General features: G+C 35.4%; 1 protein-coding gene across 1 annotated transcript in view; it reads left to right on the forward strand.

The window, feature by feature from the left end:
* NEMF (nuclear export mediator factor) overlaps positions 1-26,602 on the forward strand; it is a 58,232-nt gene that overhangs the window by 24,652 nt on the left and 6,978 nt on the right. Inside the window, exons 14-26 of the mRNA XM_016201066.2 lie at positions 493-684; positions 1,076-1,139; positions 3,052-3,140; positions 10,609-10,712; positions 12,076-12,138; positions 16,850-16,962; positions 18,269-18,326; positions 18,792-18,850; positions 18,934-19,054; positions 20,203-20,482; positions 21,432-21,474; positions 21,621-21,670; positions 23,714-23,867. Coding sequence (XP_016056552.2) covers positions 493-684; positions 1,076-1,139; positions 3,052-3,140; positions 10,609-10,712; positions 12,076-12,138; positions 16,850-16,962; positions 18,269-18,326; positions 18,792-18,850; positions 18,934-19,054; positions 20,203-20,482; positions 21,432-21,474; positions 21,621-21,670; positions 23,714-23,867 — 1,390 coding nt within the window. The remainder of the gene's footprint in view (positions 1-492; positions 685-1,075; positions 1,140-3,051; positions 3,141-10,608; positions 10,713-12,075; positions 12,139-16,849; positions 16,963-18,268; positions 18,327-18,791; positions 18,851-18,933; positions 19,055-20,202; positions 20,483-21,431; positions 21,475-21,620; positions 21,671-23,713; positions 23,868-26,602) is intronic.

Raw genomic sequence — 26,602 nt, forward strand, 5'->3', positions numbered from 1 at the left:
AGTGTCAATGTAGCTTCCATTCAGTCTGCCTCATCTTGGAATCCTCCATTGATTTTTTTTTTGGGGGGGGGAGAATAGTAGGGAGGGAAGGAGGGGAAGGCCGAGAGAGAAACATTGATGTGAGAGAGACATTGATTGGGTACCTCCCGAACATGCCCGGACCAGGGCCGGGGATTGAACCCTCGACCCTTCAGTACATGGGCTGACAGCCTAACCACTGAGAAACACAGGCCAGGGCAGTTAAGTTTAATTCTTATTTAAGCAGTTAATGCTCATCTTTCTTTTGCTATTTAATTGTTCACTCTATTCATTTAAAATTTTTCTTTTGTTTGGAAATTTATCCTTTACAATACAGATAAAAATTAATTTATAGTAAAGTAACACAAACTATTTAAATACTGTAAACCACTTATGATTTCATTTCGGAAAATATTGAAAATAAAAATGCGATGTCATTGACGTTTGTGAAATACTATTGAATATTTTTAATAGAAATCCATACTTATTATCAGAGGAGGAAGATGATGATGTTGATGGTGACATCAGTGTTGAGAAAAATGAAACTGAACCACCAAAAGGAAAAAAGAAAAAACAAAAGAATAAACAGCTACAGAAGCCTCAGAAAAATAGGCCATTACTTGTTGATGTTGATCTCAGCTTATCAGCATATGCCAATGCGAAAAAGTGAGTCTTAAAAGTATAAGTCTTAGGTAAAATATTATCTGCAATAACTTATGTATTAAAGGGTAAGAAAAATCATTATTTTGCCTGCCTATACTTTGCGGTGAAAATACTTTTTTTGGTTGTGTATTAAATTATATTTATTGTAAGAAAGAATACAGAAATTACTATTTCTGAAAATAGTAATTCTCCTGGAAACTTCAAATAGCAAATTCTTTTTTAAATCTTACGTGCATTCTACAACTTGGTTTTCATATGGAACATAGAAAACAAAGGGGCATAATGCACAAAACTTGTTCTATATGATTTGAGAGTCTATAAAATTAGAAATAACAAATAGAAAACTGAAGAATAGAGGTTTTACTTAAAATTTAAGAGAATTGTGTTTTTCTAGGTATTATGATCACAAGAGATATGCTGCTAAGAAAACACAAAAGACTGTTGAAGCTGCTGAAAAGGTACTTAGTATTTCTTAGAGTGAATGTTAACTGTTTTTTTCCTACTGGCCTTATTTTCTTTATGACCTTATTTATTATGTTTAACTGAGATTTTCTAATCCGGAAATACCTTTCAAACTTAATTTTGCTTTACATGTATTTCCAGTGTTTTTTTCTTCCCAAACTTGCTCCTTCCTGGTTTTTGCCATTTCAGTAAATAGCACCTTCATTTTTCCCTTTGTTTAGATTAAAAATGTTGGAATAATCCTGGACTCTTCTCTCCTAAACCATAAAATATCCACCAGCAAATCTTTTTGGCTTTTCTTTTAGAGTATAACCAGAGCCTAGCCACTTCTCATTGATCCAGGTCTCCATCATGTATTCTCATGGAGTGTAACAGTAGCCTCTTACTGGGTTGGTTACTCTCCTATCCTTTCCCTGCTATGGTCTGTTTGTCACACAGCAGCCATAGTGATATTTTTAAATAAATAATAAAGTCATTTCTCTCTGTTCAAAATCTTCCAGTAGCTTTTCATGTTACTCAAGACAATCCAAAGCCGTTCTCCTGGTCTATAAGATCCTATAGGATCTGCTCCCCTCTGATCTCATCACCTACACTCTCCTGTTGCACACTCTTTCTAGCTACAGTGGGATTTTAGTTATTCCTGCAACAATGATCCAAGCTGCCTTCTCAGAGCCTTTGTACTTGCTGTTCTTTCTACCAAGAATGCTCTTCCCTAAAAATTTCTGTGGTTTGATCCCTCTCCTCATTCATGTGTGTACTTATGTGATACTTCAGAGAGGCCTTTCTTGACTACTCTTACGAAAATAGTATCTTCAGTTACTCCCTCTTTACTCTGTTTTTCTTCTTAAAAAACACCCCCTCTCATCATACATTTAGCTGTCTTCTCTCTTGAATATGGATTGCATGAAAGTAGGATTTTGTCTGTGTTGTTCATTGCTATGTCCTAGCCCTAGAATATTGCCTGGAACGTAGTCATATTAATATCTGTTAAATGAGTGTCCCTCATGACTTAGCCTTCTGTCTAGCTCTCCAACCTCATTTCTTGACATTTTACCCTGTGATCACTACTTGCTGGTCAAGCTGGCCTTTTCTTTTTGCTTATAGTGCTCTTCTTTCTGTTCTTTGCCTGGATAATTCCATCAATCCTTCAGGCTTCGAGCCTATATGCCATTTTCTCAGAAGTACCTTCTTTCACCATAATCAATTACAAATTAGGTTTGCTTGTTGTACTCTCTTATTGTGGCGTCCTTAGAAGCACTTACCATATGTTTATTTAAATAATTATATGTTTTATATTTGTCTCTTCTCCTAAACCCCACTGGGGTGGGAACTTAGTTTGTCTTGTTCACCGTTTTGTCCCCAGCATGTAATCTAGAATCTGTTGTATGGTAGGCACTTAGTATCTGGTAAATGAATGATACTCTTTTTAATTTGGAGGTTTTGAGGAGATATATGTACACAGTAAATCTTTGACTTAAATTAGTTTAATATTAAAGGCAAAAATTTTATTTCTTCATTACTTTCGTGTGTGTATGTAGATAAAGCTCTTTTAAAATTTTTTAAAATTATTATTTTTTTTAATCCTCACCCAAGGATATTTTTTCCATTACTTTTCAGAGAGAGTAGAAGGGAGAGAGAGAGACAGACAGAGGGAAGCATCGATGTGAGAGAGACACATCGATTGGTTGCCTCCTGCATGCCCGGGATCGCCTGCAACCGAGGTATGTGCCCCTGGTGGGAATTGAACCCAGAACCCTTCCATCTACCGGCCAGTGCTCTAACCACTGAGAAAAACTGGCTAGGGCTATTTTTTGATATTTAAAAATATATTTCTTGCCCTATCACTGGCTTGATATTATTTATATAAATTCTCGACCAATTATTTTAAAACTCTTTTCTTATAAATAGGCATTCAAATCAGCAGAAAAGAAAACAAAGCAAACTTTAAAAGAAGTCCAAACAGTTACTTCTATTCAAAAAGCAAGAAAAGTGTATTGGTAAGTGTTCTACCTTTTTAAAATATAGTTTTTACACATGCACATTGTTTAGAAAAATGAAGCAGTTGTGCAAAGCTTGTTACAAAAACCAGTAGCCCTCCAGTTTTTTACCCCTGCTCCTATTGCCTCCTTTCCCAAAGAAACTTTTATACTTTGAGCTCTTTTATCTGATTCTTTTGGTATATACCTCCATTTCTCTAAGTAATATGCTTATATTGCTGCTTCTTAATTTTTCTGTTTTACACTATATTACTGACTTACCACTATGGAAGATGAAGATTTTACTCTTTCCCCTAGTGCTTAATTTCATAGACATGCACCACCCAGCCTTCCAGTACAGTTATAGCACAATTCAGCATTAACATTATTGTAAATATTAAAATTGTAGTCGCAGCTTTTTTAAAATTTTTTATATTATTAATTCACCTCTACTCTTACAAGTGTGCTCACATTGGAATCCTGTTAGGATCATCTTCTTGCAGAAGTCTCTTCTGGAGCTTTTTGACCATTTTCTAGATTGGTTATTTTAAGCATCTTAAGATCTCCTTTTGTTATCCTGAACGTTTCCTTTATCCTGCTCTGTGTTGGATTCTGTATCCTGGATCTCAAACTTCCATTTTCTTTGTTGATGAAATTATGAGCTATAGGAGCATAATGAGAAGGAGTGCTTAGAAGGTAAAGTTTTGGAGATATCCAATGTATAAAAATGATTTTACTTTTATACCTAATTAATAGTTTGGGTATATATTCTAGTTTGAAACTGTTTTCCTCAGACTTTAAAGGTATTGTACATTGTATTAACTTCCAGGTTTGGTCTTGAGAAGTCTCATGTCATTTTGATAGTTAATATTTTATAGGAAACTTTTCTCTTTCTGTAAACTTGTGGATCTTTTTCTTCTTCTCAGTTTTCCAGAATTTCACAGTGATGTAGGTTGGTGAGGATTGATTTTATCCATTATGTTGGATACTTTGTGGGTCTTTTTAATTTGGAAACTTTCATTTCTGAGAAGAATTTTTGACATATTTCTTAAAAAACTACCTGCTCTCTGGTTTGGGGTTTTTTTTTTGTTTTGGTTTGGGTTTTTTTTGGTGGTTGGTTGTTTTTTCTTTTGCTTTCTTCCTGAAAGTCTTATTTTATTATTTTTTTTATACAGGAGCCCCTGGACAGTCCTCCAGTTTTCTTGCATTTTCTATTTTCAACTCTACCATTTTGTTTTATATTCTGAAGGATTTCCTCAACTTGGTCTTTCAGTCCTTCCTCTGATTTTTAAATTTTTTTTATTTCTTCTGTCATGTTTTAATTTAAGCTGTTTTGGTTTTTTGAATGTTACTTTTTAAAAACTTTCTTCTTTAGTTTCTTCATACTGAGAGTAGTTTGGATGTATTAAATTTTATTTAGTATCCTTTTCCTGCAGGTTTCTGTCCTCTCCAAGTTTTTTTCTGTTTGTTGGTTTTGTCTCCAGCTCTCACGCTAATGTCTAGTGATCCTTGGTTGTCTGCTCACATTTTATAGTAGAGCATTAAAAGGCTGGTTGGGAGTTCTCTATGGGTGGTTGGGCTTGTAAAATGATCTGTGTGGGCCATTTTGTGTGGAACTCTTGATGTCTTTAGCTTTTTTCTTCTTCAGCTGGTTTAATTTCCTAGAGAAGATTCTTTTTTGCTTATAAAAAGACCTAGTTGTCACTTTTGGGATCCCAGTGGATATAATTGGTGGGAGTCTCAATATCCATTCTTTCATACATTTACTTAATTGCCTTGTTTTACATATGTTACCCCTACTTATAACTGTGCCACATTTTCCCTAGTCCATAGATCAATCCTCTTTATATCCTTTCTAGAGAATTAACTTCTGGCCTTCTATTAGGGTATGGAAGGGACAGTTACACCATGTTCAGAGTTGGAAAGAAGATATAGGGAAGCAACTGCTTCTTTTTAAAAATTATTTATTTATCTTTATTGTTGAAAGGATTACAGATGTCCCTGTTTTTCCCCCATTTACCCTTTCCACCCCACCCCAGGCCTTTACCACACTATTGTCTGTGTCCATGGGTTATGCATATATGCATATAAGTTTTTTGGTTAATTTCTTCCCACCTGAAGTAACTGCTGCTTGATCAGACTTCCAGCCAGTCCTCCTCTTTTTAATCCCATCTTAAACTCTTTCTGGCAGTACCTTGTACTGCTATTTTTTAGCTTTTTATGGGTTACATAGTATATGTTGATATACTTCACTTTTCCACTGTCAGCTCAGGATTCAGCTTCTTGAATTTGATCACTCATCCAGCTTTCAAAATTTTGTTGTGATTTTCTCCTTCACTCTCTGACATCTGTATAGACAAGTAGAATTGACCTGTAATTTTCATTTCTTATAATGTTCATGTTCAGTACTGGTATCAAGGTTATATTACCTCAAGGGAAATTGGGAAGGGTTCCGTTATCAATTGTTCTTAAATATTTGATGGAATTCACCTGTGAAGCCTAGTAGTCCTGGAGTTTTCTAAGACTTTTCCTATTTTGTCCAAAGTTTGAAATGTACTGGCAAAAAGTTTATAGTATTCTATGTAACTTTTTAACATCCTGTAGAATATTTAATGATCTCATATATGGTAGTTAGTTGTGCCTTCTCTTTTTCTTGAAGAGTCTGACTAGAGGATTTTCAGTTCTACTAATATCTGTATTAATATCAGTTGTATTAATATCAGGGAGTTTTGTGTGTGTGTTTTTAGTATATCTTTATTGATTTCTTTTTATTTATTTTTAAAATATATCTTTATTGATTTCAGAGAGAGGAAGGGAGACGGAGAGAGAGAGAAACATCAGTGATGAGAGAGTCATTGATTGGCTACCTCCAGCATGTCCCCTGCTGGGAATCGAACCTACAACCTGGGCATGTGCCCTGACCGGGAATTGAACCTCAATATACTGGATTATAGGTTGATGCTCAACCGCTGAGCCATACCGGCCGGGCAAGAGCCAGTTTTTTTTGTTTGTATGTTTGTTTTTAATTTATCTTTATTGTTGAAAGTATTACAGGTGTCCCATTCCCCCCCCCCAATTGACCCCCTCCACCTCGCTCCCACCCTTTCCTCAGGCCTTCACCCCGTTATTGACTGTGTCCATGGGTTATGCATATATGCATTTAGCTTCTTTGGTTAATCTCTTCGCACTCTCCACCTCCCTTGCCTCTGAAATATGATCGTCTGTTGCATGCGTCAGTGTCTCTGGATCTATTCGTCAGATTCTTTTGTTCATTAGCTTCTTCTTAAAGAAGACCCTTCAACGTTTCCTGTAGTGCTGGTCTGGTGGTGATGAACTCCTTTAGGTTTTTCATACCTGTGAAGCTCTTTATCTCACCTTCAGTTCAAAATGATAGCGTTGCTAGGTAGAACAATCTTGGTTGTAGTTCCATGTTTTTCATCACTTTGAATATTTCTTGCCATTCCCTTCTGGCCTGCAAAGTTTCTGTTGAGAAATCCGCTGACAGTCATGTGGGTGCTCCCTTGTAGGTAACTAACTGCTTTTCTCTTGCTGCTTTTAAGATTCTCTCTTTGTCTTTAACCTTTGGCATTTTAATTATGATGTGTCTTGGTGTGGGCCTCTTTGGGTTCCTCTTGTTTGGGACTCTCTGTGCTCCTGGACTTGTAAGTCTGTTTCTTTCCCCAGGTAGGGGAAGTTTTCTATAATTATTTTTTCAAATAGGTTTTCAGTTTCTTGCTCTCTTTCTTCTTCTCGCATCCCAATAATATGGATGTTGGGCCTCTTAAAGTTGTCCCAGAGGCTCATTATACTATTTTCATATTTCTGGATTATTTTTTCTTTTTGCTCTTCTGGTTGGGTGTTTGTTCCCTCATCTTCCAAATTGCTCATTTGATTCTCAGTGTCTTCTGCTCTACTGTTGATTCCCTGTAAATTATTCTTCATTTCAGTTCGTGTAGCCTTCATTTCTAATTGGTACTTTATTATGTCATTGATGATCTCACTAGTTTCCTTAATAGTCTAACTAAGATCCTTGAACATCCTTATAACCATTATTCTGAACTCTGTATCTAGTAGCTTGCTTGGCTCTGTTTCATTTAGTTCCTTTTCTGGAGATGTCTTCTCCTCTTTTCTTTGTGACATTTCTTTGCTTTCACATTTTGGCTGCTTCTAGGTGTTTGTTTCTGTGTATAAGGTAGAGCTGCTATGTGTCCTGGAACTTGTAGCGTGGTTTTGTGTAATAGGTGTCTTATAGGGTCCAGTGGTTCAGCCTTCCCAGTCACCTGAGCTGGGCCTTCTAGATGCTCCCCTGTGTGGGCTGTGTGCGCTGTCCTGTTGTAGTTGAGCCTTGGTTGCTGTTGGCATCACTGGGAGGAATATACCTCCAGGCCAGTCCCCTGTGAGGACCAGCTGCAACCACAGCCAAAGAGCTGTTGTTCTGGAGACACCCCTATGGAGCAGAATTTTCTTCAGTGGAGCTTTGGTGTTTACTGAGTGCTCCCCTTGAGTGTTTCACTTGTGGATATGGTAGGGTTGTAATCCAGCGTGGTTGAGTCTGACCGCCACATGCACTGTCTCTGGGGCCTCCCAGGAGGTGCAAAGTCGACCTCTGCCTGTGCCTTGCCTAGGGCCCCCAGCATGAGCTACACAGGAAACTGTAGTTGGCTGGTACTTGCGCTGGGCTTGGAGAGGCCAAGCTATGATCCAGTACAGGCTGCCACTAGTGCCAGGCCTGGGGCCACTTATCAAGACGTATAGGGCACGCTGAGGCCAGCTGCTGATTGAGAGATTTTAGGAAAGTCCTAAGCATGAGGCTAAAGAGGCCACTTGCATAGAAAAGCCCCTGGAAATGGCTTGGATGAGCTTGCGAGTAGGAGGGGTGATGTCTCTGGGTATCACCAGGGTGAGGCCAAAGGTGTGAGTCAGGTGCTGGAGATTCATGGCACCTGCCTGCGGGCTCTGTGGGGGGAGGGCTCGTCAAAGGGGCAGTGGCGTCTGCCACCTCTTCTGTCTGGGAGAAAGCTGCCCCTCAACCTCTCGCCCCGATTTCAGGCAAGTTAGTTCCTCTCTGAATGGCCCAGGTTTCTTTCAAGCTGCTGCCCAGCGCTGGAGCTCAGAGGGAGCTCGTCTGAGTAAGTTCATGCGTGGGCCCTTGACTATTGATCTCCTCTGTTATATATGTGCGCTCTCTCTGTTTTTTCATTCTACTTTTCTTTGGGATTTATTTGCAGTTCCCTTTTTGAGTTGTTGAGGATGGAAGCTTAGTACATTGATCCCCCCCCACCACCTCTTTTCTAATATATATTTAAGGTAATAATGGTCCCTCTAAGCATGGCTTTGACTGAATCTAAAAAGTTTTGTTCTGTATTATTTTCATTATCTTTCACATCACAGTATGTTCTAATTTCCATTGTGATTTCTTCATCCATGCATTATTTAGAAGTATTAGTTTCTAAGCATAAGGGTCTTTGGGGTTATTTTTTTGTTGTTACTGATTTCTAGCTTAATTTGCCTAAAGGTCATAGATAGTATTCTGAATTATCTCAGTCCTTTGAGATTTGTTGTTTAAACTTGCCTTATGACCCAGCATATTAATGGTCGGCTTAATCTATAAATGTTTCATATATAGATGGAAAAAGTGTCTGTTCTACATTTCTTTAAATATCAGCTAGGTCATATTTATTAACCATGCTGTTCTAATCTTTGGCATCTTTACTAATTTTTTTTTTAATGATTGTTTTCTCAGTTAATTGAGAAAGATGTGTTAAATATCTCACAATTGTGGATTTTCTGTTTCTCCTTTTATTCTGCCAATTTTATATATATGGGGTTATATAATTAGGTGATACAAATTGTAGAAGTTGTATCTTCCTAGTGAATTGAGCCATTTATTGCCATTAGTGAAGTGTTCTTTTAATTTATTTCTTCCTTCTGTGTGAGATATTAAAACTATGTCAGATTCGCTTGGTTAGTATGTGCATGGTATATCTTTTTCCATCATTATAGTTCAACCATTTTGTATCCTTTTTTTCCAGCCTGACAGTCTTTGCATTTTACCTGGAGGATTTATAAATTTACACTTATACTAATGTAATTTCTGATATATTTAGGTTTAAATCTACCCATCTTACTATCTGCTTTCTATTTGTTCTGGGTTTTTTGGTTGTTTTGGGGGGAGGGGCTTTTTTTGTCTTTTGATTGGTTGTTGACTTGGGGGCGGGGCTGTTAGTAATACATTCCTTTACTAGCATAATTACAAATACATCCTTGATTTATCTGTCTCATTTTCTTTGTCCTTGTGGGTTTTACAAACTTGTTTACCATCTATAGCGAAGCAGCTAAATTAAGCTTAATACATCCATTCAGCAAGGAGGAAAGTACATTTTTAAGTGAAAAAAATATGCAGAGCAGTGTGTTGTATCTGGAAAAAAGGGTTTAGAATAAGCATTTTATTTTAGCTTTTGTATGTATTAAAAAACTCTGGAGAGAGATAAATGGGAAGCTAATGACATAGTAGTGGTGGTGGGAACTGAAGGGATGCAAGATCTCTCACTGTACCTTTTTATATAATTTTAAAAATTTTTGAACCATACTTGTATGTGTGTGTGTGGGGGGTATACATATACATATATATATATATATATGTATATGTATATATACATATATATATATATATATTACTCAGTAAGAAAATCAGATTAGAAAATAAGAATAAAATTGTTTTGCTGTTATATTTTTGGGAATATGAAAGAGTTTAATTTAATGCCTATGCCCAACCTTTATCATCTCGAACCAGAAGTTTTTAAATTATAGATTAAATCATGAAAAAGATTATCTTGGTGGTCATATGTAATATAGGAAATATTTATGTTTATTGTATTGCATGTCATTTTCTAAATGTCATACAAATATGCACTCATTACTTTTTATTGTGATGGTACATATTTATCATGAAAACCCAGATTACTTTGTCTCTTGAGAAAAGTAAAAATTTTACACTTTAAGGGCAATATTTGTTTGGCAGTTTGTATAAAAACAAGTGTAAAGAATATCATATATGTAAACAGTCAGTCGGTTAATTGAGGACAAAATGGGAAAACAGCTTTTCTTTCTTACCAGTAGTTCCAAAGCCTACCCAGTTCCCCACTGAAAGAAAGCTAAACCATGAGACATTTTATGCATTTGCTTTGTATAATTCATTGTTATAAGTTAACCTTATGTTTAAGAAGGTCGTCTATATGAGAGGGACTTAAGGGGAGAACATATTTTTTTTAAACATAGAATTTAGTTGCTTTCTTCTCAGACTGTCTTAAGAATGTCCTAGGGCAATTTATATTACAAGTTTTCAATAAAATTCAACTTCATTCCTTAAGGAAAATCAAATCATCAAGTTTGATAGCTTCCTGTTTTGTTTTCTGTATAAAAAAAAGGATATGAATTTGGGCAACTATAAAGGAAAAGAAATGTTAACTTTTTTTTTTTATTTTGGTAGGTTTGAGAAATTTCTGTGGTTCATTAGCTCAGAGAACTATCTAATTATAGGAGGACGAGATCAGCAACAGAATGAAATAATCGTGAAAAGATACTTAACACCAGGTAAGTATAATTAAATTTCTAAAGAATTTTTTCTTAAGTGGTTAGATAAGTTGTTTCAGTATTAGGTCTAGATTTTCATTTTAAATTTCTTTGTTTGACAGATTCAATTGGTAGAAAGTGTTTAATGCTTGATGGTTTATGGTTTGACACTTAATTCTCATTTTAAGTGAATATTTCTAAAGTAGTAATGCTAAGCTAATGTGCAGTATTAGACTTTTGGTTCTCTACTACATTAACAAATAGCTTTTAATTCTCCAAAGTCATTGTAGATCAAGTTTTTGAAAGCTTAATTTTTCCAGGGCTGAAGTTTGTAACCTTTTTTAACATTTAGACATAGGACTGAAGCCCTGTGGTGTAAGGCCTCTCATTTATTTTTGTTTGCTGATAATCTCTGCCTCACTATGCCTGAACCCTCAGTGTGGGTATCAGAAATCAATAAGCAATATTAGAGCTAATCTGATGTCCACTGAGGATCCCAACCAGGGAAAAAAGCAACAGGGATCAGGTTACATGGCATCCAGTGCTTGGCCTCTGTCTTCTCTAGCTCTATTCATTGTGAATTGAGCCTGTCATGGAACAGTATGGGTTTTGTTCTTCTTTGAGATTCAAACCCTAGATGACCGTTCCACAGCAAGCAACGGCTGCTCATTTTACCTGTTAGGAACCATGCATTTTCCTTTTCTCTGGCGGACCATTTATTCCTGCACTCATCTCTTTGTTCCTTTTGTTCATTCATTGCTATCACACACTTAGGATAAAACTGGAAGTCCTTATCATGGCTTACAGGGATCCTGGCTTTTTCTCCAGCCTCCTTTCATACCACTCTTCCCTCAATCTGGCTTCCTGACTGCTCTTCATACGCGTCAAATGCCCATAGCTCTCACGACCTTTCCACTTGCTAGGATGACTCATCTGCTCCATGCATCTCTTCTCTCACCCTTTCAGCAGGCTAGTCTGGGCTTGCTTACATGGTAACTCATGAAGTTTCCAAGAGAGAGGAAGCACATAAGACCTCTCAAGGCCTAGGTTGGGGACTGGCACTTAGTCACATCTGCCACATTCTCTTGGGGTAGGCCAGTTCAAGGGATGGGGAAGTGGACTCTACCTCTTGATGGGAAAAGCTTCACAGTCACAGAATAAAGAGGTGTGGATAGAGGGAGGGAGAGGATTGTGATCATTTTTGTAATCTACCATATTAGCATTGCTTTCCTATAAGGAGGCCTATGAGAAATTTCCCAGGGGGAAGAGGTGGAATTTATATACCTTCCTATCCCTTTTAGATTTTGACTCTATTAAACAATAAGCAAGTAAATAATTATACCAAAACAAAACAGGATTTAGAATATCATTTCTTGTTTTTAAGGGGACATTTACGTACATGCTGATCTTCATGGAGCTACTAGCTGTGTAATTAAAAATCCATCAGGTAATATATTTCTTTCTGTTTAGAACTTTAATTCCTTTTATTAAAATATTTTAGTATAACTATAAGACAAAAATTGTTAATAAAGGACACTTTATAATGATAAAAGAGTCAATCCATCAGTAAGATATAACCATTATAAACATATTTGCACTCAACAACAGAGCCCTAGAATACATGAAGCAAAATATGACAGAATTGAAGGGAAAAATAGATAATTCAGTAATAATAGTTCAAGACTTCAATACTTAACTTTCAATCATGGATAGAATAACTAGATATAAGATCAACAAGGAAATTGAAGGTGTGAACAACACTAAGTTAACTAGATCTAATCCATTTCTAATACACTCCACCTAGTAACAGTAGATATTCATTTTTCTCAGTTGTACATGGAACATTCTCCAGGATAGACCCTATGATAGTCTATAAAACAAGTCTCAATAAATTTAAAACTATTGAAATCATACAAAGTAAGTTTTCTGATCATAATAGAGTGAAATTAGAAACCACTAATAGAAGAAAATTTGGAAAATTTACAAATGTAGAAATTAACACACATTAATGATGAATGGATCATTGGAGAAGGGGGCTTAGAAAATACTTTGAGATGAGTGAAATGAAAATGTTTCAAAACTTATGAGATGCAGCTAAAGCAGTGCTTAGAGAGAAAATTATGGTGGTAATGCCTATAATAAAAAAGAGGAAAGATCTCAAATCAGTAACAAAATTATAATCATTAAAATCTAGACAAACAAAAGCAAATAAAGCAGAGGAAGGAAATAATATAGTGGAAATGATTGAAAAGAGAATAGAAATATAGTAGAGAAAATCAATGGAACCAAAGTTGGTTCTTTCAAAAGATGAACAAAATTGGTAAACATAGACTGAACAAAAAAAATTAGAAGATTCAAATTCCTAAAATCAGGAACAAAAGAGGACATTACTGTCAACTTCACAGAAATCAAAAGGATTATGAGGGTATTCTGTGTATAGTTGTATAGCAACAGATCAGATAACCTAGATGAAATGGGCAAATTCTTAGAAAGACACAAACTACCAAAACTGGCCCAAGGAGAAATAGAAAATCAAAACAAAGCTATAACAAGTAAAGAGGTTGAATTAGTAATTTAAAAAAACCTACTCACAATAGAAATCTCAGGCCCAGCTGGATCCACTGGTCAGTTCTACCAGACTTTTAAAGAAGATTAAACATCAATCCTTCACAAAGTCTTCCAAAAAATAGAAGAGATGGGAACACTTTCTGACTCTTCTATAAGGCCGTTTTACCCTAAAAACAAAACCATAGAGATATCACAAGAAAGCTACAAGTTAATATCACTTATAAATATAGACACAGAAATCCTCAACAAAATATTAGAAAACTGAATCTAACAGCATATTAAAAGTATTATACACCAGGACAAAGTGGGGTTTATTCCAGGCATTCAAGGTTTGTCTTATGGTTGAAAATTAATGTAGTAAAGTATATTAATAAAGGACAGAAATCACCTGGTTATCTCAGTTGATGCAGAAAAAGCCTTTGGCAATAATCCAACACCCACTAGTGAGAAAAGCACTCAACACACTAGGAATAGAAGGTAATCTCAACTTGGTAAAGAGCATCTATGGAAAACCCACAGCTGACAATCATTTTTCATGCTGACAAACTGAAAACTTTCCTCTAAGATCACGAATGAGATAAACATGCCTGTGCTAGCTGCTTCTGTTCACCATTTTATGGCGATTCTAAGTAGGCCATTGGACAATAAAAAGAAATTTAAAATATCCAGGTTGTTAAGTAACAAAACTATCTCTCTTTGCAGATGACTTGATCTTAATGTATTGAAAACCTTAAGGAATCCACCAAAAATTATTAGTCAATAAACAAGTTCAGCAGTGTCCAGGATACAAGATCATTTATAAAAGTCCATTGTATTTCTTTACACTAGCATTGAACAGTACTAAAAGGAAGTTAATAAAATGTCTATTTATAGTAGCATTAAAAAGAATAAAATACTTAAGAGTAAATTTACCAAAAAGAAATGCAAGACATAATATCCCAAACTACAAAAAATCATCTAATGAAATGAAAGAAAAACAAATAATTGGAAAGATGTGTTTATGAACTAGAAGTGTTAATATCGTTCTGATGCAGCTTCCCACATTAATCTACAGATTCAGTGTGATCCCTCTCAAAATTCCAGCTTCCTTTATTTAGAGATGGACAAGCTAATCCTAAAATTCATGTGGAAATGCCGGGGACCCAGATTAGCCAAATCACTCTTGAAAGTGAAAAATAAAATTGGAGGACTCACACGTACTGATTTCAAAATCTCCTACAAAGCAACAGTAATCAAAACAGTATAGTGTTGGCATGGTTAAGGACAGATCAGTGAAAACAGTTGATATTCCTCAGTTGATTTTCAGTGAGGGTGCCAAGACCATTCAGTGGGGATAGAATAAACATTTTAACAAATGCTGCTGGGACAACTAATATCCATGCGCAAAAGAAGGTAGACCCTCTCCACCACACCGTTTGCAAAAATTAATTCAAATGCACCAAAGACCTAAACTTAAAAGCTGAAACTGTAAAGCTGTTAGAAGAAAATAAGGCATAAATCTTCGGCATCAGGAAATTATTGCTTAGATATGACACCAAAAACATAAGCAACTAAAGGGGAAAAAACAGAAATTGGACTTAATCAAAATTAAAAATCTTAATTCAAAGAATACTATCAAGAAAGTGAAAAGGACAACCCACAAACTGGGAGGAACTATTTGCAAATCATTTATCTGATAAAGTACCAATATCCAAAGAACTATTGGAATAGAAAAGCAGAAAGTCCAATTTAAAAATGAGCAATGGATTCAAATAGACATTTTTCCAAGGATATATAAATAGCTAACACATAAGATGCTCAGCATCATTCATTATTAGGAAAATGCAGATCAAAGCCACAATGATATACTGCTTCACACCCACTAGAATGGTTACAATGAAAAAACAGACAAGTGTTGGTGAGAATGTGGAGAGATTGAAACCCTTATACACTGTTGGTGGGAGTGGAAAATAATGGAGCTGCTGTAGAAAAGAGTTTGGCAATTCCCTAAAGGTTCAACATAGAATTTATCAATTCTACCTCTAAGTATATAACCAAGATAATTGAAAATATATTTTCCCATAAAACTTATTTGCAGATATTTATAGAGTTATAATAGTGAAGAAATGGAAACAACCCATATGTCCATCAGTTGGTGAATAAACAAAATGTGGTGTATCTATATAATGGAATATTGTTCAAACTTAAAATGAAACAAATTACTGAAACATGCTCTAACATGGATGAATTTTGAAAATATGCTAAGTGAAAGAAGCTAGACACATGATTCCAGTTGACGCTTTAACTAGTGAGGAGGGGAGGCTTAGGGGTGCTGACTATTCCTCCCTTCCCCATTCCCCCACCCTTGTGCAGTGGAAAATCCACGTATGGCTTTTGACTCCCCCCAAACTTAACACTAATAGTCTACTGTTGGCTAGATTCCTTACCAATAACATAAACAGTCACTTAACATCTATTTTACATTATATACATTATATGTATTATATACTATATTCTTATAATAAAGTATACTAGAGGAAAGAAAATGTTATTAAGAAGATCATAAGGAAAAGAAAATACATTTACAGTATTTATCGAAGTAAAACCATGTGTAAGTGGGCCCACGCAGTTCAAACCCCTGTTCAAGGATCAAGTGTGTATGAAATTCCAAATCTATAGAAACAGAAAGTAAATTAGTGATTGCTAGGGGCTGGGAAAATGGAGAGTGACTATTATTAATGGATACAGGATTTGGGGGATTATGAAAATGTCCTGGAATTAGTGATACGGTTGCACAGTTTTGTGAATATACTAAAACCCATTGAATTTTACAGGGTGGGGCAGAAGTAGGTTTATCATTGTATATGAATACAGTTTATCTTTTTTAAAATAAGTAAATAAATTTTTTTATTTATTTTAGAGAGAGGAAGGGAGAGAGAGAGGGATAGAAACATGAATGATGAGTCATTGATCGGCTGCCTCCTGCACGCCCCCTGCTGGGTATTGAGCTCCCAATCTGGGCTTGTGCCCTGACTGGGAAACGGACAGAGATCTCCTGGGTCCTAGGTTGATGCTCGACCACTGAGCCATGGCAGCCGGGCCAGAGTTTATACTTGTATTATTATTTATTATTGTACTATTTCCCGCATGAACAACTGTAAACCTACTTTTGTCCCACCCTATATATTTTAAAAGGGTGAACTTTATGGTATATTAATTATATCCCAATTTAAAAATATTTGAAATCTAGCTAGGGATATGTTATTAATATGCTCTTCATTTTGATAATTTAGGCAATCTATAGTGATTCTGGAAGTCTTCAAACTTTCAATAGATTTTTTTAAATTATCCATTTTGGAATAAGGTTAGAATTATTGATATAGGTGAGAGGAAATTTCTTCTCTAACTTGTTTTATTTACTTAGACCATTTAAAAGCCTGTTGTAAATACATTTAAAATAAAAAATAGTAACTTTTTATGATATTGAAATAAAAATGAGCTACTAGTATTGAAGATATAAGATTAAACCTGTCATGCATGTGTTTTTCATATCTTGCTCTGTAGAAAGTCTGTACTTTGGTACTGAAGCACTGTAGAATTGTTTATTACAGGAGAACCGATTCCCCCTCGGACCTTGACTGAGGCTGGCACAATGGCACTTTGCTACAGTGCTGCTTGGGATGCCCGAGTTATCACTAGTGCCTGGTGGGTTTACCATCATCAGGTAATAACCGTTATGGTCTTTTAATTTACTAAGAGCTACTGTGTACCAAATTTTGAGGGTGTAGAAGTGAACAAGGCTACATACTTATCTGCCTTGATGGGGCTGACATTTTGGTGGTGGAGGAAAATACATAATGTTAGGTAGCAGTTGCTATAAAGATTTTTTTAAAGCAGAGTAAGGGGATAGAGAGTGATAGGGGCTGCCATTTTGAATAAGGTATCTGGGAAGGTAAGATTTGAGCAGCAAAAACCAAAATGAAGAGAATGATCGTGCAGTTATACAGGGTAGAGTGTTACAATTATGACTGACCTAAAAGGCCTTTCTCCTATTCATATTTATTGAAATTTTCTGAATTCTCTTTGGCCCTTCCAGAAAAGTAGGTATATCCAGTGGTTTTGTATTGTCCTGGTTTTAGTAATTGTCCTTCGTTATGGTTAATGGTATTCTATCTGATGATACTTCATTCCATATTTGACTTCACACTGCTATTGATACACATTTTCAAGAATTATAATTAATGATGATATACTTTTGTAAGTCCAAAAGCATATGGTGAAAAGAATTCAATACCATTATCCTTCCTTAGATTTTGTTTCATTTTTATATCTAGTTATATTATTTTCTGCTATGTTGTGATACTGGGTTTTTAAGAAATTAGTATCGTTTCTGAGATTAGATTTTTCTGCCTCAGTCTTGTTATAAAAGTGACTTTAATTCTTTTATGAATAAGTTTTTTAGTATGCTTTTAATCTCTTGCATAACTATGACTAATAAAGATCCTCTCAGATTTGGAGGTTTCACAGATGTATGAAATTTTTAATAATTGTGGAATAATCTGGCTCACTTCCTATTTTGACAAGTTACAATATATATTTTAAATCTGCTATCATTTTTATTTCCTAAAATAAAAGGTTATTGTACTACCAAAAAAGTATCTCAGAAAAGGATTTTACTTAATAAATACGGTTTTATTTTGGTAAGTATAGTTTTATGGTAAACTTACTAAACTATTTCTTCTCATCATATCTCATACTAAAGGAACCATGTGGGCCATTCTTGCTGTAGTCCAAGGCATTTGAAAATTATCAATGTAGTGTATGTTCTTCATTATTTTTTTTCATTGTTACAGCAAAGGGTCTGTTTTATCATTGAAGAGAGGTATCTCTCCCATCAGTGTTGATAGTTTTTGCTAAATTATAAACTTTGCAGGACATAGTGCTGCTTACTTGGATATGACTACTTTCTCAAGTGAAATTTTTTTTTTTACGTTTTTCTTAAGAGTATAATGTATTACTGTGTTCCTCAGGTGTCTAAAACAGCACCAACTGGAGAATATTTGACAACAGGAAGCTTCATGATAAGAGGTAATGATTGTCAGTGGGTTATGGAGACAGGATTGAGGACCTCTGCTAATATTCTCAGAACAGACACTAATTGTTTTGATTTCATACATTCAAAATCTGTTATGAAATAAGGAAAATTTCCTCTGCTGTGGCAAATTTAGCATTTGCCATGTTGTCTCCATATATATTTTTATTGATGAGAATGTACTTTCACATAGTTTAAAGTTACAAGGGTAAGGAAGTAAACATGACCTTTTTTCTAAAAGTTGATTATTCAGGGTCTGACTAACCCAAAGGATGAGAGCAAACAATTATATTTTTCTGTCTTAATTCCTGTTCCTTATATAACGATAATTTCTGTAAATGGAAATGTTCTTCATGACAGAGAAAAGACAAATCAAATGTGACCTTTGGTGTCACATACTTTGCAAGCATAAAATGAAGAAAACAGATTTGTAAAACATTTGTGTACATTATCTTTTGTAGGAAAAAAGAATTTCCTTCCTCCATCATATCTAATGCTGGGGTTTAGCTTCCTCTTTAAGGTACTCTTCATCTTCATTATTTTTTTCTGACTTTCATTAGCCTCACCTAAAGTTCCATCAATGAAAAAGAACTATTTCCATAGGTAGATGAGTCTTGTGTTTGGAGACATCGGGGTGAACGAAAAGTCAGAGTGCAAGATGAAGACATGGAGGCACTGGCAAGTTGCACAAGTGAACTCATATCAGAAGAAATGGAACAACTAGGTAGTTTACAAATTTTAATAAAGTAGCTTATAACGTTTTCTATTGTCTAGTTTTGCTTCTAAATTCTTACTTAGAAAATCATGTCTTCTTTTGGATAATTGAAATTTCAAATAAACTTGCTATCAATTTTACTGAGTTTTGTTTTTGGAAATGTTAAGTGTGCTTATAATCCTCGTGAATTATAAAGTGATTGGATCCATAATGAGTATATTTGAGTATATATAGTAAAACTTCAGTATATAATGGGTAATACATAAATACAAATGAGCACTTACTTTTTGGGTTTAGGAATTAGAAGTGATACAAAGATGAGTTTGTAACAAGTACAATTTCCTTTATGGTAATATAGCTTGATTTAATAATATATTTGCTTCTAGTGGAGAGCAACCATGGTTACTAGAATAAATTTACCTATATACCTGAAGGAACTAGGGAAAATATCTAAGTTATTTTTATAGTTATTCTCTCTCGTAGGGTCATTCTTTTTTGGGAGTAATACTACTTTGTTTCATTTATGAGTATTGTACTACAAGATTTCTGTTTTTTTAATTTCACCCTGTTCCTCATACTGTGTAAAGTGCTTTATTTACATTATTTTTTATTGAATTCTCACAACCATTGTCAGATGGGTTGTGGCGTCTCATTTTATAGGTGAGGCAACTAGACCATATTATAATTGCCATTCTGAACCCTGCTATTTGCCAGTTATATAACATATTATCTAATTTCAGTTATAATAAAAGGAGCAGAATTTGTAGAACTACTAATGTTGTCCTCCATTTTGGAAATACCTAGCAAAGACAAGTCATAGTTTTTATTTTGGAAATGATTGCAATGTCCAAGAAGTTTATTGTCATAAAGCATCTCAGAGATCATGTATTCCAACCAGTTCATGATACCACATTGTATGCGGGAAACGTATTTATACGTTTTACGTTGACTGGTGGTAGAGTGCGCGATAAAAACTACCCGCAAACAATGTGATACAGAGCATCCTTTTGGAGTACCCCTTTGGGGATGATCAGGCATTTTTTGGTGATCTTTTGGAGAAACAGGAAGTCAATAGAATATTTTTTAAAGTTTTCAGGGAAATCATCTAGCTTTATTGCTTTGGTAGCACTCTGACTTTCCTGATGGTAATTCTACAGATGGAGGTGACAGTAGCAGTGAAGAAGATAAAGAGGAATTACAGGAAACTCCTGTGGAAGTAGAACTTGTGACTCACCTTGACCAGGAGGGTATTACTATTCAGAGTGGTGGAGATGAGCTAAATGAAGAACTAATGCAGGAAGAAAGTTCCGAAGACGAAGGAGAATCTGAAGAGGTGGTAAAAGATCAGGAATCTGTTGGTGAAATGAAGGACAAAGGGGAAGAGACATTAAATTATCCTGATACTGCCATTGACTTGTCCCACCTTCAGTCTCAAAGGTAATTTAAAAACTATTAAGTTTTATTTTGAAAGCTGGGAATGATGAAGAGTTAATCCTTAAAAAGATAATACCAAGATTGACCTTAGTACTTTTACCCTCCATTGTTCTATGACAAGGGTGGGGAATGTCCAGCTCACAGGCTATATACGGGCCAAGAAATCATTTGGTTTGGCCCTGCCAAAGCAACCACAGGCTGGACTCAAAATTCAATACATCTAGGAGCTTTTTTCATAGCTAATTTTTAAGTTGATAATTTTGTATGGCCCATGAATAATCTTATAAATATCCAAATGGCCCTGGCAGAAAAACGGTTCCCCACCCCTGTTCTATGGTCTTACTATCTTTTTAACAAGTTGATTTGGAAGTAAGATCTCTCTAAAGAAATTCCCAGTACCCAGGGTAGAAAAATACAAAAAGTGGCTAAACTAGGTCAAAATCAAAATAATTAAATGGTTATAAATACTAATAAGAAAGATGATTCCATGCAAACAATAAGGTGTTTGGTCTTTAATGTCTTACTGATCACCAAATAAACAATACCATAGTTATAAAAGCATTATCTTTGGAGTAATTAAGAATGGCTTAGGAGTCAGACAGACCAGAATTGAGTCTTAGGGTGTATCCTTGGGCAAGTTACTTTATGTCTAAGCTTCAATTTTCTTCTTGGTAAAAATGGAATATTACCTGATTCATTGGGTTTTGGTGAAGATTATATGCATGTAAAGCATCTAGCAGTGCCTCTCACATAGTAAGTGTTCAATACTTGTCAGCTATTTAAGAATATATTTAAAAGTGTGAGGAAACAAGTAATTTGATTTTTTTTCCCCCTAATGTTACAAAATTTAAAAATTTGTAGGATTGTCAGTAATTAAGAGTATGATACGGGAATGTTTTGGGACTTTGTAAATACATGCCTTCTACAGGCTAGTGGACTCCTCTTTTCATAGGTCCTTCCAGAAATTGACTTCAAGAGAAGAATCCTCTAATATGGTAAGCTGTTTCAGAGTTTATAAATAACATGTTCTTCTCAATGAGTAGAATAATTTTCTTTTTAATTTTATGTTTTGAAAAATTAATAGTAGTGATGTTATTTCTTGTATTTGCTTATTTTTCTTGTTTTGTTTTAATTTTAATAGAGTGACAGTAAGTTACAGAGCCGGAGACATTTGTCAGCGAAGGAAAGAAGGTAAACATTTTTGTATTATCTAACTGAAAAGCATCTAATTATTTTTTATTGACAATTCAGTTATGACAGATCACCTTGCTGTTCTAAAGACCTCCCTTATTAAAATTACCAAGATTTGGCATAAATTTTATTTCATTTTTAGTATTCAGCTTTAATAAGTTTTTCTGTTTTAGACCCTAATCTGTCACTATAATCAGTGAGATAGGTCATGTAGCATGAGACAGACCTTTCATTACATAAATATGTACAATAGTGATTGCAATGTAGTAAATAGACAAACTGATTTTAGGATAATATTGACAAGAATAAGTAGGAATACTTGAAATTAATTAGGAAAGTTTTATATAAGAGAGAAGACTTTTTTAAGGATACAGATGAGTTTATTTTTTTCCATCAGCACTTATCCCCCCATACTCTCCTCCTCCTTCCTCCTCCCCTCCCCCCTGCAATCACCACACTTACCTGTTTTTAAATATAGCAGGTCTCAGGAGGCAAATAAAAGGTAGAGGCAGAAGGAATGGGACAACTGAGACAACTACTGTGGGTGAGAAAGACTAAAACTAGTATACAAAGAGGTAAAATATAAAGTTCATGCCATCAGGAAGCTTTTAAGTCCTGGATTCAGGAAATAGCTGTAAATCTATAAATGCATGAGACCCGTGAACATTGTGGGGTTAGGGTCACTGACCCCCATGCAGTCAAAAATCCTCATACTGTTTAACTACAGTTGTACCTCTACATCTGTGGATTCCTCACCATGGATTGAAATACAGTTGACTCTTCTATAACATGGGTTTGAGCTGCGTGGGTCCACTTCTATGGGGCATATAAATGCAAACCTGTATTGTTTACGGGTCAAGTGTAGTGTTATCTGAAAGCGATACAGTAGTTGAATAAGAAATTGCTGTGAGTTCAGGGGTTTGGGGAAGTACTATCAGAAGTATTCCTTGAAAATATATTAGCACTTGGGTAAATGAAGATACAAAGACATCAAGGAGAGTTAGCATGAACAAAAGGGAGTGGGAATTTGGAAGCAATATGCATAGTGCTTTGAGGAAATGAGAAATAGACTGAGGTGAAAGGAGTAGAAAGTTCATGTTTATGACCTGGTAGATGAGATTGGCAAAGTGAATTTGGACCATATGTGGGGAATTTAGAATGACAGGCCAAGTATTTTGGATTTTATCCTGAAAGTAATGTGAGGAGGACTTTTGGAAGATTTTGAATGGGAATGTGACATAGGTAATCAATTAAGATGATTAATCTACAAGTCCATGTAGAACAGATTATGGGGGAAATCACTGGAGGAAGTCAGAGTGGGAAGTGCCGAGGATCTGGCTTAGGGTAGTGACATTGGGAATAGAAGAGATTGCGCATGAAAAATATCACAGCAATAGAATTTCCCTTTCATCCTTAATCTGCTTTTTTTTTTTTAATGTATCGTTTTCAGAGAGAGGAAGGGAGAAAGAGAGAGAGACATCAATGATGAGAGAGTCGTCATTGATCAGCTGCCTCCTGCACGCCCCAACTGGGGATCGAGCCCACAACCCAGACATGTGCTCCGACTGGGAATCGAACCTCGATCTCCTGGCTCCTACGTCGATGCTTAACCGCTGAGCCACGCCCGGCTGGGCAGTCTGCTTATTTTCTATCCATTTATTCAGCCAGCCAGTCAACAAATATTTTATTGAATAGCTAAGATCTGCCAAGGCCATGTTAATTACAAAGACTACAAACTCTAGTGCCTGGCCATCAAGGTATTAAGCGATTGAAAGTAGCTACTGAGTAAAGGTAAGTCGAGGGTGACAGTATCTTGAGCCTGGATGACAGAAAGAATGTTAAATCCATGAAAGAAAAATTTTAATCTTTTTTCCTGTGTGATGATTTGTACTTCTTTGTATATTGTAGCCTAGTGATGAGCAAGTTAAGCAGAAGCCATGATCTTTTATATGTTGTACGTGTTCCCTTCCCCATGTAATTTTTTTAGGTCACCAAGAATTTGAAATTCTAATAATTAGATGTTTTCGTTTCATTTACATTTAGGGAACTGAAGAAGAAAAAGCTTCCAAGTGACTTGGGGGATTTAGAAGTGATAGAGGAAGAGGACAAAGAAAAAGAAAAGGCTCTACACCTTGAAGCGCCTCAGAACACAAACAAAAATGCCGCCGCTGTGCAGCCAATGAAGCGAGGACAAAAGGTAATAAAACTTTGGGGTAAATTGTGTGTCATTTGTGTTTTGTGTGTGTGGTTTTTTTATTTAAGCATTTAATGCTGAATTTATTCCTGGGCCATAAGTTTTTGTTTCTTCAGTCCCTCAGGGATATCTTTTTCTCCTGTGCAACCTTCTCTTCTGGTTTAAGAACAACCTGCTCTTTTTCAGTGAGGATCATCTCAGTGTGGCAGGGAGAGCTCATATATGGGTTTGTCTGCCCATGAGCTCTGTAAGTTCTGTGTAGCATCTTGGGAGCTTTGTTCACCTGGATGAGCTCAGTGACCAGAGAATCTACATCTAAACCCTGAAGTTCAGCATTACTCTGCATTTTTAAGCACATGCAGCAAAAATTCAGCACTCTTTGGGCCACTGACCCTGTGTCCAACCCGTTTGGCCTGGGCACACCTACCAACTCCACCACTGTAACGACGAATGGCACACATTGCTTCTGTAAAGTGACATCCTTCAGGTTGTTGGTTGCTTTTTGAATATGCGTACCCTTGATGGCCTGGGCAGTTTCATGAGTGTTCTTAAAGTGAACACAAAGATTTGAGCCTCTTGATTTGCATCATTTTGTGGAGTTTGCTGGATCACATGAACAACCAACCATTTTCAGAGGTTACCACAGACCAGTTACGGAAAGAGCTGGGGTGAATTGTTAAAGTTAGTACTGTATAGTTTCACAAATGAAGTTCTGAGGTTCCTTTTAATTTTTTAAAGTTTTAGTGAAACATGATGTAGGAAAAAAAAAAAAAAAAAAAATCGTATGTGACATCCTTTGACTGAAAATTAGTTGAAAAGATACTGTACATTTTCAGGAATATAGAGATCACTGTTCTATGTTCCTTTAAGATCATCTAGGCAGAAGATCATATTTTATGTGGAAGAGGAGTGGCCAACTGTGATTTTGCAGACACAGAGGTAGTAAAGTGGCAGTGCTGGTCTTTATTGATAATTTAGCTTAGTAGTTTTTCTTTCAATTATTAATACAATTTCTGTTAGAGTTCTTATGCACTTTATTTAAAGGTGGGTGATGAAGGAAGAGGTGGTGGATATACTTTTTAAAATGCTGTAGCAGTGTAAAGACGGGATTGTCAGTTAATATACCAGTGTATCTTTTTTTTAAATTCCTTTAAAATCATAATAAAGATCATGTTTAATGATCTTTCCTCCATCCATAGTACCAGGATTTCCTGTGTTTTTTTCTAGTGGGCCTTAAATAAGTGAAGGAACATGCTACACATATGGAAGGGAAAAGTAAATACTAGAGAATAGCTAGGAAATCTTGAAAAAAGAAGATTGAGGGGATTTCCCTACTAGGTAATAAAATCTTAAAATAGTATAGTGTTAACAATAGGAACAGGCAGATAGAATAGTGAAACAATAAAATCTAGATACAGGACCATTAATTGTGTTTAAAATCTTAGTATGTGTTAAAATAATATTACAGATTACTTGGGAAGGTATGAAATATTAAAAATTAGTGGCTAGTCATGTTTAAAAAAAAAACCAAAGTAAATTCCAGGTGGAAAAAATAACCCATCATTAAAACTGCAAGACAAATGGCAAATCTGATAAAAATAAATGCTTATTTAAACGGGGTATTTTTTTCATCCATCACATTAATAGATAATGTGTGTTCAATCTTATTCAGTAAAATGTTTGAGTGCACAGCATGGGAATTCCCATCAAGAGTCCTGGCAGTGTGCCCAGCCAGGCATGGCTCAGCAGTTGAGCATCGACCTAGGATCCAGGAGATCGAGGTTCAGTTCCCAGTCAGGCCACATGCCCAGGTTTCGGGCTCGATCCCAGTAGGGGATGTGCAGGGGGCAGCTGATCAATGACTCATCATTGATGTTTCTATCTCTCCCTTCCTTTCTCTGAAATCAATAAAGATATATTTAAAATTTTTAAAAAGTCCTGGCAGTGCATTTACTCTTTGACTCAGCAATTCTACTTTTAGGAATTTATACTAAAAAAAAAAAAATTGTGTATATGCTAAGGATATTCATCAAGATAATATTTGTAATAGCAAGAAAACGGAAAATAATCTTAAATACCCAACAATATAAAACAACAATAAGCAATATGGTGCATTTATACAGTGAAATATTCTGTAGATAGTTTAAGTTCCAAGGCAAATCCTGAAATGTTTATTAAAATACATTAAATTTTTTGGTTTTTTTGTGGAGAACTATCATCTTTATTGCATTGAGTCTTCGTGTCCATGAATGTGGACTATAATTATGTAAGAATAGTTTATATTCTTCATTTTTTCTCTAGAGCCTTACCCATCTTATCTATTCCTACTTATAATTTTTCTTAGTTTTTATAAGTGGTATATTTTTCGAACTTTCACTTCCTAGTTATTTGTTGCTGGTATGTGGAAAGACAATTTTCATATTCTAGTAATAGGCAGTTTTACTGAATTTTTAAAATACTTCATCTGTATACAGTCATATTGCTTGCAAATGATAACTTTTCTTCCTTCTTTTCTAATCCTAATATCTGTTACTGCTTTCTCATGTTTTTTGCACTGGTTCAAACATCAGTATAGTGTTGCATTGAGGTAATAATATGTGCATCTTTGTTAATTACATTTAAGTGGACTATATCTAAGGTTTTTATCATTGTGGAATGTGTCCTATGGGTTGTTGGTAGATGTCCTTTATGAAGTTATTTTTAATAATGATGTTAAGTTTTATTAAATGCTTTTTCTG

Source organism: Miniopterus natalensis, chromosome 1, assembly GCF_054644295.1.
Source record: "Miniopterus natalensis isolate mMinNat1 chromosome 1, mMinNat1.hap1, whole genome shotgun sequence".
Lineage (NCBI taxonomy): Eukaryota > Metazoa > Chordata > Mammalia > Chiroptera > Miniopteridae > Miniopterus > Miniopterus natalensis.